A 15,140-nucleotide genomic window follows, 5' to 3' on the forward strand; every position below is an offset into this window, starting at 1 on the left:
CCTTTTCTCTTTAAAAACCCCAATCCATCACACGACAGGCAGAAAACCTCCACCTCCTCATCAAAACGAAACCCGACTCCAGCTCTTGAGTGATCTGTCTTACTAACCGACTCTTTAGCTGCCACCACCACACTCTCTTTGTCCAAACGGCGGAGAGACTTTTTTCAGGAAGAGTGAAAAGAACTCAAAAATACATCAACAATAGCGCAAAAGAGAATTCGAGCTCCTTGCTGCCTAACTCCCATCCTTATCATGGTTCCAAAACTGAAAGGATATATTAATAAGAATGAAGAAACTATAGGAAGCACAAATATAAAACACAAACTGATTAAAGATGGAATTTAGAGAAAATTCACTACATTAAAGGCTATAAAAAGGATTAAGGCTATATTAGGTCACCAACATTCACTTGCCATATAAGGTCGTTGTAGTGCTGGCGTGGAAGTAATAGTATCATCTCAAAATTGTGTTTAGTGATTCATTACCGAGAAGGGCTTTAGGACTACTTTAGTGCAATTGGAATCTCTAAATACTTGGATGTACGCAACCAATCTTAGGGACATTTTGGAGCTTTAGTTCTCTAAGTTAGTAATGACAGTACTATAATATTAGTAGTGATGTGAAAAAAGAAAGAGTGAAACCTCATCTTGACGAGTTTAAATTCTAAAATGGTCCGTGAATTTCAATTGCACTAATTATGTTTTTGGGATGGACAAAAATATATCACGTTAGTTTTTGACCAATTTTTCATTAACGACGTGGTGATATAGCTTAATGACGTGGACTGTTAGTGACATGTGTCACTCCATAGTTTGGTTATATATAATGGTATGATGATGTGTTGACCAGTGACACGTGGCATGCTGATGTGGATGGTTGTGCCACGTGTCTATTTGTGTCACATGTCGCACCAGTATTTGTCCACGTGTTATCCATTATATCTATCATTGTAGATGCACCAAATTAGTCCTTCACTTTATATTAAATGACTCATTTTAGTCCTTGAAATTGAATGTTGTGGACCACACTAGTCCCTTCACTAATTTTTTCTCCTTTTCTTTCTATAAATTCAAAATTCTCAATATCTTTGAATCCATTAATTTCAATTCTATTTTTTGACATGTCATTTAAATACAAGTCTTTTTATAAAATATTTTTTCTCTTGCGATACCCCTAACCACCGTCTTAGAGTTGACGTGAAGACATTCAAGCACCCCACTAAAGATGTCGGAGATGATAGTGAAGATGTTTGAAGTGCCTTCAGTTTAACCCATTTATACACAACGAAAACGTGTATTTCATAAGAACTGAAAGAATGTGTATTTTAATTCTTGATTTTTTGTTAAAAATACATGTTTTTTTGAAAAATGTGTCTAATCAATCATATAATTTTTTTATAATAACATATTTATATATTACAAAATTTACCAATTAAATCATTATAGAAAAAAATTATATAATTAAAACAAAAATCTTAATTTTTTTTATAAAAACACTTGTATTTAAAGGATACGTGAAAAAATAGAATTGGAATTAATGCATCCAAGATATTAAAATTTTTTTTTTTTAAAAAATGCATAAAAATTGGTGAAGGGACTAGTTTGGTGCACGACATTCAATTTTAGGGACTAAAATGAGTCATTTAATACAAGGTGAGGGATTAATTTGGTATATCTACAATGATGACATAATTGATGACACATGGACGAATACTGTTGCGACACGTGGCCAAATAGTACTGTGACACGTGGCATAACCATCCACATCAGCATGTTACGTGTCACTAGTCAACACATTATCATACCATTACACGAGGCCAAACTATAAAGTGATACATGTCACTAACAGTCTACGTCATCAAGCTATGTCATCACGTTGTTAATGAAAAATGGGTAAGGGACTAACGTGGTGCACTTTTGTTAGTCTTAGGGACGTAATTAGTGTAATTAGAATCTCAAGAAAGATTTTAGTGTACGATGCCAATCTTCGGGACTATTTTGGGGTTTAACTTCATCTTGACCTCTGGTGATTTCACAAAATCCCTATCCGCACCCTAAATAAAGTTTAATGTCATCACAACCCCTATCAATCACTTCTGTTAGACATTATGGCCCTTTTGTCAAAGTTTTTGCAATATGAGATGGAAACAATCCTACATGTAATTTTATGTTCTTAGGTGTAACGTCATGTTCCTACGTGTTAGGGGACAAATCTTTTGAGACAGATCACCACCTTTTTGTAGTAAGTAAAACGTGGAAGTTACATTTTGATGAGGCCAGAACGCTGTGTTCCAGGGAGGCACCGTTATATGAGCAAATGCTTCCCATTCATCTCCCTTATTCAAACCAACAATTATAGAAGAATCTTAAGGAAAACCCCATTTCACACCAAAAATTCTCCAGCAAAAACACTGTGATAAAGGATGAACAACGACATGACAGTGCAATGATGGTGAGGAGCTGACATCATCGTGACATAGTGGTGATTCCTAGTCAAAGATCACCAGGTGGATTCTTTGCTTTGTTTCTAGCATTTTTCTATGTTTGGTTTTGTTGTGGTTATGATAAGTGGTCCTCTTCTATAACTCCATTGCATGCATTTTGGTGAGAATAACTTGTCTGGTGGTTAATGTAACACCCTACCACACAAAGCTTTATGCTTAAGCTCGTAAATCAGAAGTGATGAGGTATTACGACCTCTAAAAATGAAATGCGTACATAGGCATATATGAAAAGAAGTTTAACTAGGAGCCTTGAAGAAAAAGTTGAACAAAACAAACAGAAAATGTGTCGCACTCGAAATGGTTAAGCGTAAATGGGATAGATAACAACGTATAGTAAAGATAATGTACATATAAATACATGGAGTTCCAAAAAGATACAAGTAGCAAGCTCTTAACTCGACCTACGAAGAAAATGCTGGCTAGAGTATAAATATACATATATATATATAACCCAAACCATAACCAAAAGATAGAAATATACATCCTGTTTCTGCGAGTTCAACCTCTAAGAGGGACAAAATACAAGTTACGTACAAAATGGAGAATACTACTTATATACATATACAAAATACAAAATGCAAAACCCCCAAAAGTAGATCTTCGCGTCCCAAGAGTCTCCAACACACTCAGCGAGGTGTCTCACGTCCTGCATCTGAAAATCAACAATATATGTATGGAATGAGAACCAGGGGTTCTTAATATGATAATGGTACCTATATAGATAATAAATAATGTCCCAAAAAGCCAGAGGCATTCCAAAACTCCAACAACTCTTATTCATACTATAAAATTTTCACTAAACCAAATTCATGTGACTATATCTAAGGAGTTCTATTCTAACTCTTGATTTTCTGTCCTCTGTAAACCTCCCAATCACCAAGTGGAACAACCCTTAACGCCTCCTTCACCCGCCAGAGGGATCTCTTAGAAGCAAAACACAAGCAAAACAGACAAGGAAAAACACAAATATGGAACATATATCGCAAATAGAACAGGTAGCCGTTAATTATAGATAAACATTTAGGCAAGCCAAAACAAATGCAAACCTAAACAAACACATACAAGTGCATATGATGCATGTCTGCCCTATGGCCAATGAGTCTCGCTTGTCGGTTATCCAGCCAAATCCGACATGTCCGGTAGCGAACCCTGGACAGTCCCTACGTGTGCGCATCCCCAAGAGTCAGTGCATATATATAATCAACCATTTATCATCTTATTGAGGGAATCTGAAGAGTTAAACTACCCGGTCACATCTTGCGACAGAGGGTCAATAGAGTATCGAGTCTCAACCTGGAGCAAGTGGTGGTAAGCCACTACATCTATCTAGGAAAACTCGTGTCTCAGATAATATAATGCAATGCCAGATGGATCTCTCATATCATCAATATGATTCATAAATATCATTATCATAATTCATCAACATTATCACCATCCGTATTCGTATCTCATATCACTTTACCCATGCATCAGTAATTCAATTTTGCACTTCAAAATCTCCCTCAATATCATCCTAACTCCCCCACTAGGTTTATTCCCTTTCTTAAGCTTGACACTAGCTCTCGAACCTTAAATAGGGGTTACAGAAGTTTACAAGCTTGTCGAGAAGGCTAAATAGTTAACAACAGGAATTTAGTGATACTGTGCGTACACACGCATCATAATATGCGTACGCACAACTTTTAAGAAACCTAATGTGTGCGTGCGCACATTCCTCATACGTACGCATGAGTCTCAACACACGCTCTAGTCTGTGCGTGGGAACATATAGCAGAATTTCTGGTTTTCAGCAATTTTTGCAAAAATCTGTTTTAACCCTAAACTTCAAATGCGCATAACTTTTTTTGTGAAAAATTATCTTTCATCCGTTCTTCAAACACCATAAACTACTTGGACCCAATTTTTATTTAAGACAAGCTTCACAAAATCTGGGAGTTCGAGAGCTGAGTTATAGTGCGTCAAAGTTGGTTAAACATTCTATTTTATTCCAACTTGTCTCACCCCTTTCTTTAACCTATTCCCCGATTCATTTCAATCTAAAACACTTCTATTACCATTTTCAAACCTTCCAACACATTCAATTATCAACTTCTAACCATTACAAGCCTAGCCAAACCAACTCCAATTCATTCATCACAATTATCATTTGCAATTCAATCTCAACAAAACATCAATACAAAATTTCAAAATTTGACCACTAACTAGTTCATAGATTCACATGCATATATACACATTTAATCCACCAAATCCAACAATTCAGAGAATTCAAGCCTACCTTCGATCAACTAACCTAAGTTTTCACGTAATATTATAAATTAACTACAAGAAACTAAAATCATATCTTGGCTGATTTCCTTCCAAGCCACAAAATACTTCAAGACCTCGTTTTCACAAGTTTCCAAGCCTCCAAAGTCCATTTGACAAGCTTCGAACCACCAGAGTTCCAATTCAAGCACTCCACTTCACCAATTTGACATCAATTTCACATATATTTAACCGAATTCCATATAATTTCATACACATTTAGAATTTCAATATTCTAACCTCATAAAATTGGAGAATTCAAAGGGGATATTGATTTTTTTTACCTTTACCCATTAGGCAATTTGACGAAACCCAGCTATACCTTACATTAGAGTACCCCTAAACCATCAAAATTTCACAATTTTTAATACCCACAAACCAAAAATAAAAAAAATGGAAAGAGAGAGGCTGGGTGAGAAATTTGAATTTCTTACCACTTTGTTTGATGGATTTGAAGAGCTTGACAAGACGGTCGCGTGACCGCAAATTGTATGGTGATCGGAGCTCCGGATTGAAAGTTACAAGGAATTGAAATTGGAAGTAGAACGGTTAGGGCTCTTGGCTTGTTTCCCTCTCCTTCAGCGTGAATTTATTGAATGGAAGAGGAGAAGGCTGAGTTGGGTGATTTATACGTGGGGCCTTGGTCCCAATATAGGTCCGATTCAACTAGTTTGGTCCGTTGGCCCATTTTGGGCCAAAACTTTTAAAATTAGTGTTTTAATATGCATTCTAAATATTTTGAATTCTCTAAAATATAAAATTTAATTTTCTAATTTTTTGGGCTCATAATTAATTTATTAATTAATTATTCATTAATTAACCAGATTTTACAGTTAAGGTGATAAATACTTTCTGTTTTGGGGTTAAGTAAAGAAGTTAAGTAACGAAAATAAATTAGCAAGTTCTAATTAATGTCAAATGAGGTATTGTGAGTTAATTAAAAATTTATTTTGAGTTGTTAGAATTTAGTTTAATTTTACTATTACTTTGGCACATATGTCATATGAAATTGTGTCTATGTTTCACCATGGAGGATGGTTTGAAAGAGACGAGGATAATATGCTAAAGCACATGAATGAAAAAGTACACAAGTTCCTTAAGTTGAATACAAACTTTATCAATTTAAAGATTTAGTGGAAATGCTTAAGGATTTGGGTTACCAAACTACTAAGGCTACTGAAATTAATCAAGAACCAGTCTTGGAAGCTTAACAGTAGGTATTGTGTAGACCTAATTTTAAAGTGTTTATTGGTTTAAGTTTCCTTGTAAAAAATTGATAAGTGTTTAAGAATACTGGTGCACGAATCCCCACACTTCGTACAACTGTACCAGCAAGTGCATTAGGTCGTCCAAGTAATACCTGAGCAAGTCAGGGTTGAACCCACGAGGATTATGATTTGAAGCAAGTTATGGTTATCTTGCAGATCTTAGTCAGGCAGATAGGAGATGTAGGTATGTTGTTTAATTGTATAAAAAAATATAGAGATCTTAACTAGGTTGATATGTTTACAATGATAAGAAGTGGTTAAGGCTTGGAGATACTTTGTCCTTCTGGATTAACTCTGGTTTTACTGTCTTCTTCAACTGTGAATTTATTTCTTCTATGGCAGGCTGTATGTGATTGTCGCTGGTTGAGAGATCGCCAATACTCCTTAAGATCGGAACCCCAGAGTTAGTGTGGATCCATTTTGATTGAGGGTGAAGCTCCTGCAGTTTATTCTCCTTCATGATCCTACTCAAAACGCCACAGACAAGGTCGAATCTTTTATATCAGAGAATGCTGCGACTTTGGGTTCTAGCCTCTACCAAAAAACCCTAATCTCCCCATACCTCAGCTGAACTGGTGTCTTGAGAAGTATCCAACGAAGTTGTGGATTAGCTGTCTAAGATATGTATAATCAAGTTAGTGGTTCGATGCTTTCCAGTTACGTATTCACACGAACCCAAGAAGAACACAGGTGGTTGTCAGGCACGCGGTCTTACAATAAAGAACGAAGATGATTGTCATGGGTCATCTAATTCATCAAGTTGAAGAACGAAGATACATCTTAGAATTAAATCAAACACGGATTAAAGAGAAACAGTAATACTTTTATTAATCCATAAAACTCAGCAGGGCTCTTCCCTTCAACCTAGGAGGCTTAGAAACTCATACTGATAGAAAATACAATGATAAATGAAACAAATGGCATAAAGTCCCCAAAGATTATGTAATCCCTTAAATACTAAACTAATGACTAAGGATTACATAAAAAGGGTAAAATAGTCTTTTAGTGCTAAAATCTACTCCTAGGGCTTAGTTGGTGAGTGTTTGGGCTGAGCTTTGATGAGATCCACGTGCTAGAAGGCCTCTAGGGTGTTGAACGTTGGCTAGGGGATCCTTCTTGGGTGTTTGGATACTGGTCTCTTCCTTGTGGGAGCTGGACACCAAAATAGGGCAGGAGGCTGGCTTAGACGCCAGATTTGGGCCTTCAATTATGAAACAAAGTATAGACTATTATATATTTCTGGACTAGATGTTAGCTTTCCATAACCATTGAGAATGCTCCATTTGGACTTCTGTAGCTCTAGAAAAGCTCTTTCGAGTGCAAGGAGCTCAGATTTGGACAGCATCGGTAGTGCTTTCTCTGCCTCTGAATCAGACTTTTGCTCCAGTTCCTCAATTTCAGCCAGAAAATAACTAAAATTGTCTAAAAACACACAAACTCAAGGTAGAATCCAAAAAAATGAATTTTACACTAAAACCTATGAAAACTTAATAAAACTTAAACAAAACATACTAAAAACTTTATGAAAATGATGCAAAAAAGCGTATAAAATATCCGCTCATCAAATACCTAATCTAAATCTTTAGAGGTTTAGTTGTTTGCTAAATAAGTCGATTAGGATTTAATTGTCTCTATTTTTTTTCCAATTTTTTTTCGAAAACATATAGGAAAAATAAAATAAGAAATTCAAAATTTTTAATAAGAATTCCAGGAATCTTTCAATGTTAGCCTAAAGTTCCGATCCAGGAGTTGGACATGGCTTAATATGCAGCCAGCTTTAGGATATAAATTAGGCATGCAACAGTTGATACTTCATCCAACTCCATGTACATGCCTTTTATGCTGACAAGTGGAAGCCTCAATCCAAAAGAATTTGGACATGGCTTTACAGCCAGCCAGGCTTCAACATGCTTTATGAAACACTAAAATTCATTCTTAAAAATTTAGAATAATTTTCGAAAACAAAGGAAAAAAATTTTTTGAAAGATTTTTGAAAAATTTTTGAAAATAAAACAAAAAGAAAATTACCTAATCTGAGTAACAAGATGAACCGTCGGTTGTCCAAACTCGAACAATCCCAGTAACGGCGCCAAAAACTTGGTGCACGAAATTGTTATCATCAACAATGGCGCCAAAAACTTGGTAGCGCTCTCAAACGTGAATCACACTTTGTCACAACTCTGCACAACTAACCAGCAAGTGCACTGGGTCGTCCAAGTAATAAACCTTACGTAAGTAAGGGTCGATCCCACGGAGATTGTTGGTATGAAGCAAGCTATGGTCATCTTGTAAATCTCAGTTAGGCGGATTCAAATGGTTATAAAGGTTTCGAAATTAATAATAAATAAAACATAGAATAAGATAGAGATACTTATGTAAATCATTGGTGGGAATTTCAGATAAGTGTATGGAGATACTTCGTCCCTGTTGAATCTCTGCAACATACTGCTTTCTTACTTTCAATCCTTCATATTCCTTTCCATGGCAAGCTGTATGTAGGGCATCACCGTTGTCAATGGCTACTTCCCATCCTCTCATTGAAAAAGGTCCAAATGCTCTTGTCACAGCACAGCTAATCATCTGTCGGTTCTCGATCATGTCGGAATAGAATCCATTGATTCTTTTGCATTTGTCATCACGCCCAACAATCGCGAGTTTGAAGCTCGTCACAGTCATTCAATCCCTAAATCCTACTCGGAATACCACAGACAAGGTTTAGACTTTCCGGATTCTCAGGAATGGCCGCCAATAATTCTAGCTTATACCACGAAGATTCTGATTGAGGAACCCAAGAGATATTCGTTCATTCTAAGGTAGAACAGAAGTGATTGTCAATCACATGTTCATAGGTGAGAATGATGATGAGTGTCACGGATCATCATATTCATCATGTTAAAGTGCAACGAATATCTTAGAATAAGAATAAGCTGAATTGAATAGAAACTAGTAGTAATTGCATTGAAACTTGAGGTACAGCAGAGCTCCACACCCTTAATCTATGGTGTGTAGAAACTCCACCGTTGAAAATACATAAGTGATGGTGGTCCAGGCATGGCCGAATTTCCAGCCCCTAAATGTGATCAAGGATGTCAAATCCCAGATGTCTAATACAATAGTAAAATGTCCTATTTATACTAGACTAGCTACTAGGGTCTACAGAAATAAGTCTAAATGCAGAAATCTACTTCCGGGGCCCACTTGGTATTGCTTGGGCTGAGCTTGAGCTTTACACGTGCAGAGACTTCTTTTGGAGTTAAACGCCAAGTTGTAACATGTTTTTGGCATTTAACTCTGGTTTGTGACGTGTTTCTGCCGTTTTACTCCAGAATGCAGCATGGAACTGGCGTTGAACGCCAGTTTGCGTCGTCTAAGCTCGAACAAAGTATAGACCATTATATATTGCTGAAAAGCTCTGGATGTCTGCTTTCCATCACCGTTGAGAGCGCGCCATTTGAAGTTCTGCAGCTCCATAAAATCTATTTCGAGTGCAGGGAGGTCAGAATCTAACAGCATTAGTAGTCCTTTGTTAGCCTCCTTATCAGAGTTTTGCTCAGGTCCCTCAATTTCAGCCAGAAAATACCTGAAATCATAGAAAAACACACAAATTCATAGTAAAGTCCAGAAATGTGAATTTTGCATAAAAACTAATGAAAACATCCCTAAAAGTAGCTAGATCCTACTAAAACCTACCTAAAAACAATGCCAAAAAGCGTATAAATTATCCGCTCATCAGTCACGCGTACGCGTCGTTGAGCAAATCTTCAAATCACGCGTACGCGTCAGTCACGCGCATGCGTCACCATGTATATCTCCAAATCACTCGCATGCGTACGCGTCGCTCCTCGCTGCCATCTTCTTTTGTTCTTGTGCTGCTGAAACTTCATCAAATCCAGCCGAATGCTACCTAAAATAAATAGTATTGCACAAAACTCAAAATAGCATCCATAATGGCTAAAATATAATTATTTCTTGATTAAACTCAACAAATTAGATACAAATTCACTAGAAAAAGATAGGAAAGATGCTCACGCATCATCGCACCTACCTCAACATCTCATGGATCACTAACTTTCCAAATCTCTGTGACTGGTACACCACCCACCTCCTCTGCCCTTCACCTACTAGAACCATCCACCTCCACGTCCTCGATAACAGTATCACCTCCAGCCTTGACAACGTCCATCACATCCTCAAGACCAAGTTTCACAACTACCACAAAGGCATACCTTTCTCCACTTTCGAGAAATCATATAGATTGTTGGATATTAGGACATCGTGAGAAGATTCTCCTTCGACATCATATGCAAATTCTCATTTAAAATGGCCCCCGAGTGATTCATTCCTTCTCTCCTAAAGTCTATGATGGGATACAGCTTTGACCTCGCATCCAACCTATCAGTACAACGAGCAATGTCGCTATCACCGCTCATATGAAAACTGAAGCGATTACTGAACATTGGTTCAGAGAAGAAGCTGAAGGAAGTGATCGGAGTGGTGGACAATGTGGTCATGGTGATGATAGGACAGAGGAGGAGGGATATGGCGACGATGACGACGGGTTTTAACAAATTGGACTTGCTATCTAGATTCATAGGATCCATCGAAGACGAGAAGTACTTAGAGACATAGTCATTAGTTTCCTGAGTATGAATTGGTTAAGAATAAGTTGAGAATTTTTCTTCTTGTGAGCATTGAAATTGCAGAGGGTGCAATATGTAGCTTGAAGCTGCAGTATTAGACTGTTAAGATTATGCGAGATATGATGAAAATTTGAGGAGAACAGTATTGTTTTCGAACAGAGCGGGATCAGGGACCATTTTGTCCCCTGTTAGAGTTGTTAGAGATTATTTTGTCCTCCGTTAGATTTGACGGAACAAAAGACTTAAGTGACTAACGGAATTAATTGTTATGAATCAATCGAATAATTAATTTTAGTTAAAAACTAAATGTCTGATCCAAAATTTTTGGACGCCAAAATAAATAAATATTTTTTTTTTGTAATTAATCTGATATGTGAACAATAATGTTTAAGGGAAAGAATAAAGGGATGGAGTACGGTGGTAAAAAAATGGGCCCAAATATGGGCCCAATAAAGTTTGGAAACCCTTGGTAGTTGTTACTGAGGGAGAGGATTGCATAGGAAAAGGCAGAAGCGTTGTTATCCCCTGTCTATCCATTTCATCCATTTCTTAAACTCAGCTCTCAGCTCAGTGTTGTATTGAGCTCCGCCGCTAGCTGCCATGTCTCCAGGTCCCGTCGTTGATGCACCCGCCGCTGACACCACCGCCGACCAACAACTCCCTCCTGTCGATGACGCTACCAACAAGAAAAAGCCTCATCCCCAGGTTCTCCCTATTTTGCCTTCTCTCTCTTTGTCTATGCGATTCAATTCTTCTTCTTTTTCTTCTTCCGTTTTGTTTCGATTGGTTTCTTATGTATTTATGTGATCTATTTCTTTTTTCTACTCAGGAAGAAGACGAAGCTCCTGTTGTTGAGGACGTCAAGGACGACGACGAAGACGCCGACGACGATGATGACAAGGAAGACGGTGCTCAAGGTTCTCTTCTTTGTGTTTATTTGTTTTAAATCTCCATATCGTTAACGTATTATTCTATTATTTTTTTAAATTATTTTCACCCTAATTATTTTATATCCTATTGAATTTCGATCCACTTGTTTCTAGCGTAGTATACACATAAAGTTCTAAAGGAAGCTTGATAGCAGTTTAATATGATGTTGTTCTGAATTCATTGGCGTTCATGACCTCACGTGCTCTAGTTGGATATATGAATTAGATTATATTGTTGCTGGAGCTGAAAGTTGCTATACAATACTCATTTATATGAATGCCTTTGTCGGAATTGTGTAATCTTTGAGCTCTGCTGTTGTAGGGTTCTTTCGAATAATTATGTGTCATTTTGCTCTCTGTACCTGTTATTTGTGTTATGATTCTTCTCTATGTCTTTTAGTAAAGCTAACTGATCTTGAGTTACATTATTTTCTATTACTTGGTCGCGAAATTACTTATGACATTAATGGCCTTACATATAGAGAACACAATGAATGTGTTCTACTTATTATTATATGCCTCCAATTCAACACCATATATGCATTGAAGCACTTGTGTTGAATGTTAATCCTTTTCCTAAATATCTATTATTATGTTTTTTGGGCTGAGATGCAGGCGGTGCCGAGGGTTCAAAGCAGAGCAGAAGTGAGAAGAAGAGTCGAAAGGCAATGTTGAAGCTCGGGCTGAAGCCTGTAACTGGTGTTAGTCGTGTCACAATCAAGAGAACAAAAAATGTGAGTTATGAGTGTGTAAGCCGCAAGCGGACCTCTGCATACTGTTATTGTTTTGCTTGTGTATATGAAACATCAATGGCTTCTAACAATCTCTTTGTATCTCAGATTCTCTTTTTCATCTCAAAGCCTGATGTCTTCAAGAGTCCAAACTCCGAGACCTATGTCATATTTGGAGAGGCCAAAATAGAGGACCTGAGCTCTCAGCTGCAGAACCAAGCTGCTCAGCAGTTCAGGGTTCCAGATATGGCATCTGTTATGGCAAAACAAGATCAAGCTGCTGCAGCTGCAGGAGCACAGGCTGAAGAAGAAGAGGAGGAGGTTGATGAGACCGGCGTGGAACCCCATGACATTGATTTGGTCATGACACAGGCAGGAGTGTCAAGGAGCAAGGCCGTCAAGGCTCTCAAGACTCACGATGGTGACATTGTTGGTGCCATCATGGAGCTCACTACCTAATAGTCTTTATATTCTATTGTGCATTTGATTTCTGTCTCTCAGGATGATTTTGGAACTAGTGCCATCCTTAAGCTACTCTAGTTAAACTTTTTGCCATTTATTTTGGTTTACATTATAATTTTGTTGCTGTCCTTAAAATTTATGGGTGGCCATAATGGTCAGCCATATTATTTAGCTGTTTTTTCCTCCCAAAATTGCCTTCTGTGAGCTCAGTTTGTGTGCTAGTCTGTTAAATGGGATTATAGTTATGGTTGTCTTCGGTTTCTGAGCTTCATTATTAATATAATTGCCTAATAGGAATTCTTTGCTCTGTGAGATTGATTTATTTGAAAGAACTTGGATCAATTTTGAAATCTATGATGTTTTGCATCTAAACTAAATATCATTAATTCTTGAATTTAGTCGTTAGTTAAAACGTCCAATTATTAGGTTTCTAGAATGTCTAAACTTGGAGAAAAATATATCGGGTGGTTGATGGCGACACACTTTGATTCGATGGCTTTTGATAAAGTGAGTAGAGTTTTTTACTTGTTACAGGTAACAAACTGTCAATTTCAATACAAGGACTAATATACACCGAACAGGTGATTTCATAATTTCATTCATTTGAAAAGAAAAAAAAAAAAAGCAAAGCTAAGTTGCTTGCTTTGTAAACTACCAGATGAAACACGCCATATAGCAGCAACTTCAACCTCAGTCCTCCTTGACTTAAACCCCATTGCTAGCTATTGATCACTCTGCAATTTTCTCTTATCTCTCCATCATCACCCGTTAAGACACCAATTTGACCCATCTTCACCATCGCATCTGCAAACTTGTTTGCCCATGTGTATCGATCCCTTGCATGCTGATACACTTGACTAGCAGTCTCACTGTCAGTCAAGAGAGTCTGGTCAGATATGAACAGACCTCGGTTCGCCAAAATACCATTATAGTACCCTACATCCGCGACGCCGGGACTTGAAGGGTCCATTGGAACCACAATGTTTTGGTTTGTGTTCCCTTGTGGACATCTCCTCTTCAAGAACATCGCATATGAGGGATCCAAACTTGGATCCTGAAGTGAAGTACTACTGAAATTGTATAGCCTGCTGTTAAAAGCAAGACAATGAGAGCGTCCAATGGTGTGTGCTCCTGCATATGCAAAAATTAAGCCAAAAGCATATTAGATATAAAATCTTTCATGCGCCTCTATCTAATAGCTTAAGTTTTGGAAACAAGATAAAACTTGACTTATTTATCTTGAAGCTCTTAACTAATACCTGAAAGGGTGACCATTTCTTCTTGTGTTAAGCCCTTCTTCGAAAAGAGCTGAGTGAGTTGGTTAACATTGAAAGTTGGAGGAGGCAAGTCTGTTCTTGTGTCTGAAGCTAGTGAGATTCTACCATCTCTTCTTCCAGCTGGAACATCATAACCAACTCCTCCAACCTGCATGAATCCATGGATAAATCATTTTGATTTATTGAAAACACAAGGTTTGTATGCAGAGGGTGGGAAGAGCAGACAAACTTACTAACTCAATGCTGTCCCTGGCTGCGAATGCTACTATGTCTGCGCAGGAAACAACTCCTTTGCACACAGCTTCAAGCCTAGTCTTGGCACTGTCTATGACATCAAACCCTCTGAGACTCGGATTATTCGCCGGAGAGTCTTTCTCTGCTGTGTTCGAGGGAGTAGAATCAAGAAGCACTGATCCATCACATCCCTACAAATTAACAATATTTTAACTAATCTTTAGGTTACAAAAATTTGAAGTCATGAGCATATATATAAATGTAATAAATGGTTTAATATATTGACTTACTCTAACGAAGCAATCATGAAAATGCATTCTAACAAGGCCAGCAGCAAGTCCAGGATCTCTATTATAAGCTTTCCTGACTTCATCTTTTACAATGAACTCGGCCATGCCACATGAATAGCTGTAATACCCAACTTGAAGTTCAGAATGAACATGTTGACTCAACAAGTATATGGCAAAAACTATAACCATGCTATTCAGTTTTTTTGGACTCATTTTCTCTACAATATTATTATTGTCTTTAATGATTTCTGATTAACATTATGAAATAATCATGGCCTATTTATACTAATAAAGGCAATGATTGATGAGATTATTTTGCAGCTAAGTGCCATGTGATAAGGCATTTGGCTGTAACGTCATTTTTATTTGGTCAAGGTTAAAGAATATAATTGATTGAGGGGCAATAGACAAAGGACAAGGGAAAATGGTTAGATCACACTATTATTGTAGTGGTATGATAAATCCACTTGAGATTTCACTATATGCTAGGTTGAACAATTAC

At 37.3% G+C, this 15,140-nt stretch overlaps 2 protein-coding genes across 2 annotated transcripts; one reads left to right on the forward strand and one right to left on the reverse strand.

The window, feature by feature from the left end:
• The first annotated feature begins 11,199 nt into the window (after nucleotides 1–11,199).
• LOC107470109 (nascent polypeptide-associated complex subunit alpha-like protein 2) lies at nucleotides 11,200–13,144 on the forward strand. Its single transcript, XM_016089484.3, has 4 exons — nucleotides 11,200–11,420; nucleotides 11,545–11,632; nucleotides 12,260–12,378; nucleotides 12,484–13,144. The coding sequence occupies exons 1-4, from the start codon at nucleotides 11,316–11,318 to the stop codon at nucleotides 12,832–12,834; spliced, it is 663 nt and encodes a 220-aa protein (XP_015944970.1). The 5' UTR covers nucleotides 11,200–11,315; the 3' UTR covers nucleotides 12,835–13,144.
• A 153-nt stretch (nucleotides 13,145–13,297) lies between these two features.
• LOC107470119 (peroxidase 5) lies at nucleotides 13,298–14,892 on the reverse strand. Its single transcript, XM_016089500.3, has 4 exons — nucleotides 14,639–14,892; nucleotides 14,348–14,539; nucleotides 14,097–14,262; nucleotides 13,298–13,968 (listed from the first exon to the last, which is right to left on the reverse strand). Exons 1-4 carry the CDS (start codon nucleotides 14,849–14,851, stop codon nucleotides 13,556–13,558), a joined length of 984 nt encoding a protein of 327 aa, XP_015944986.1. The 5' UTR covers nucleotides 14,852–14,892; the 3' UTR covers nucleotides 13,298–13,555.
• Between the last annotated feature and the right edge of the window lie 248 nt (nucleotides 14,893–15,140).

Source organism: Arachis duranensis, chromosome 10 (genome assembly GCF_000817695.3).
Source record: "Arachis duranensis cultivar V14167 chromosome 10, aradu.V14167.gnm2.J7QH, whole genome shotgun sequence".
Classification (NCBI taxonomy): Eukaryota; Viridiplantae; Streptophyta; class Magnoliopsida; order Fabales; family Fabaceae; genus Arachis; species Arachis duranensis.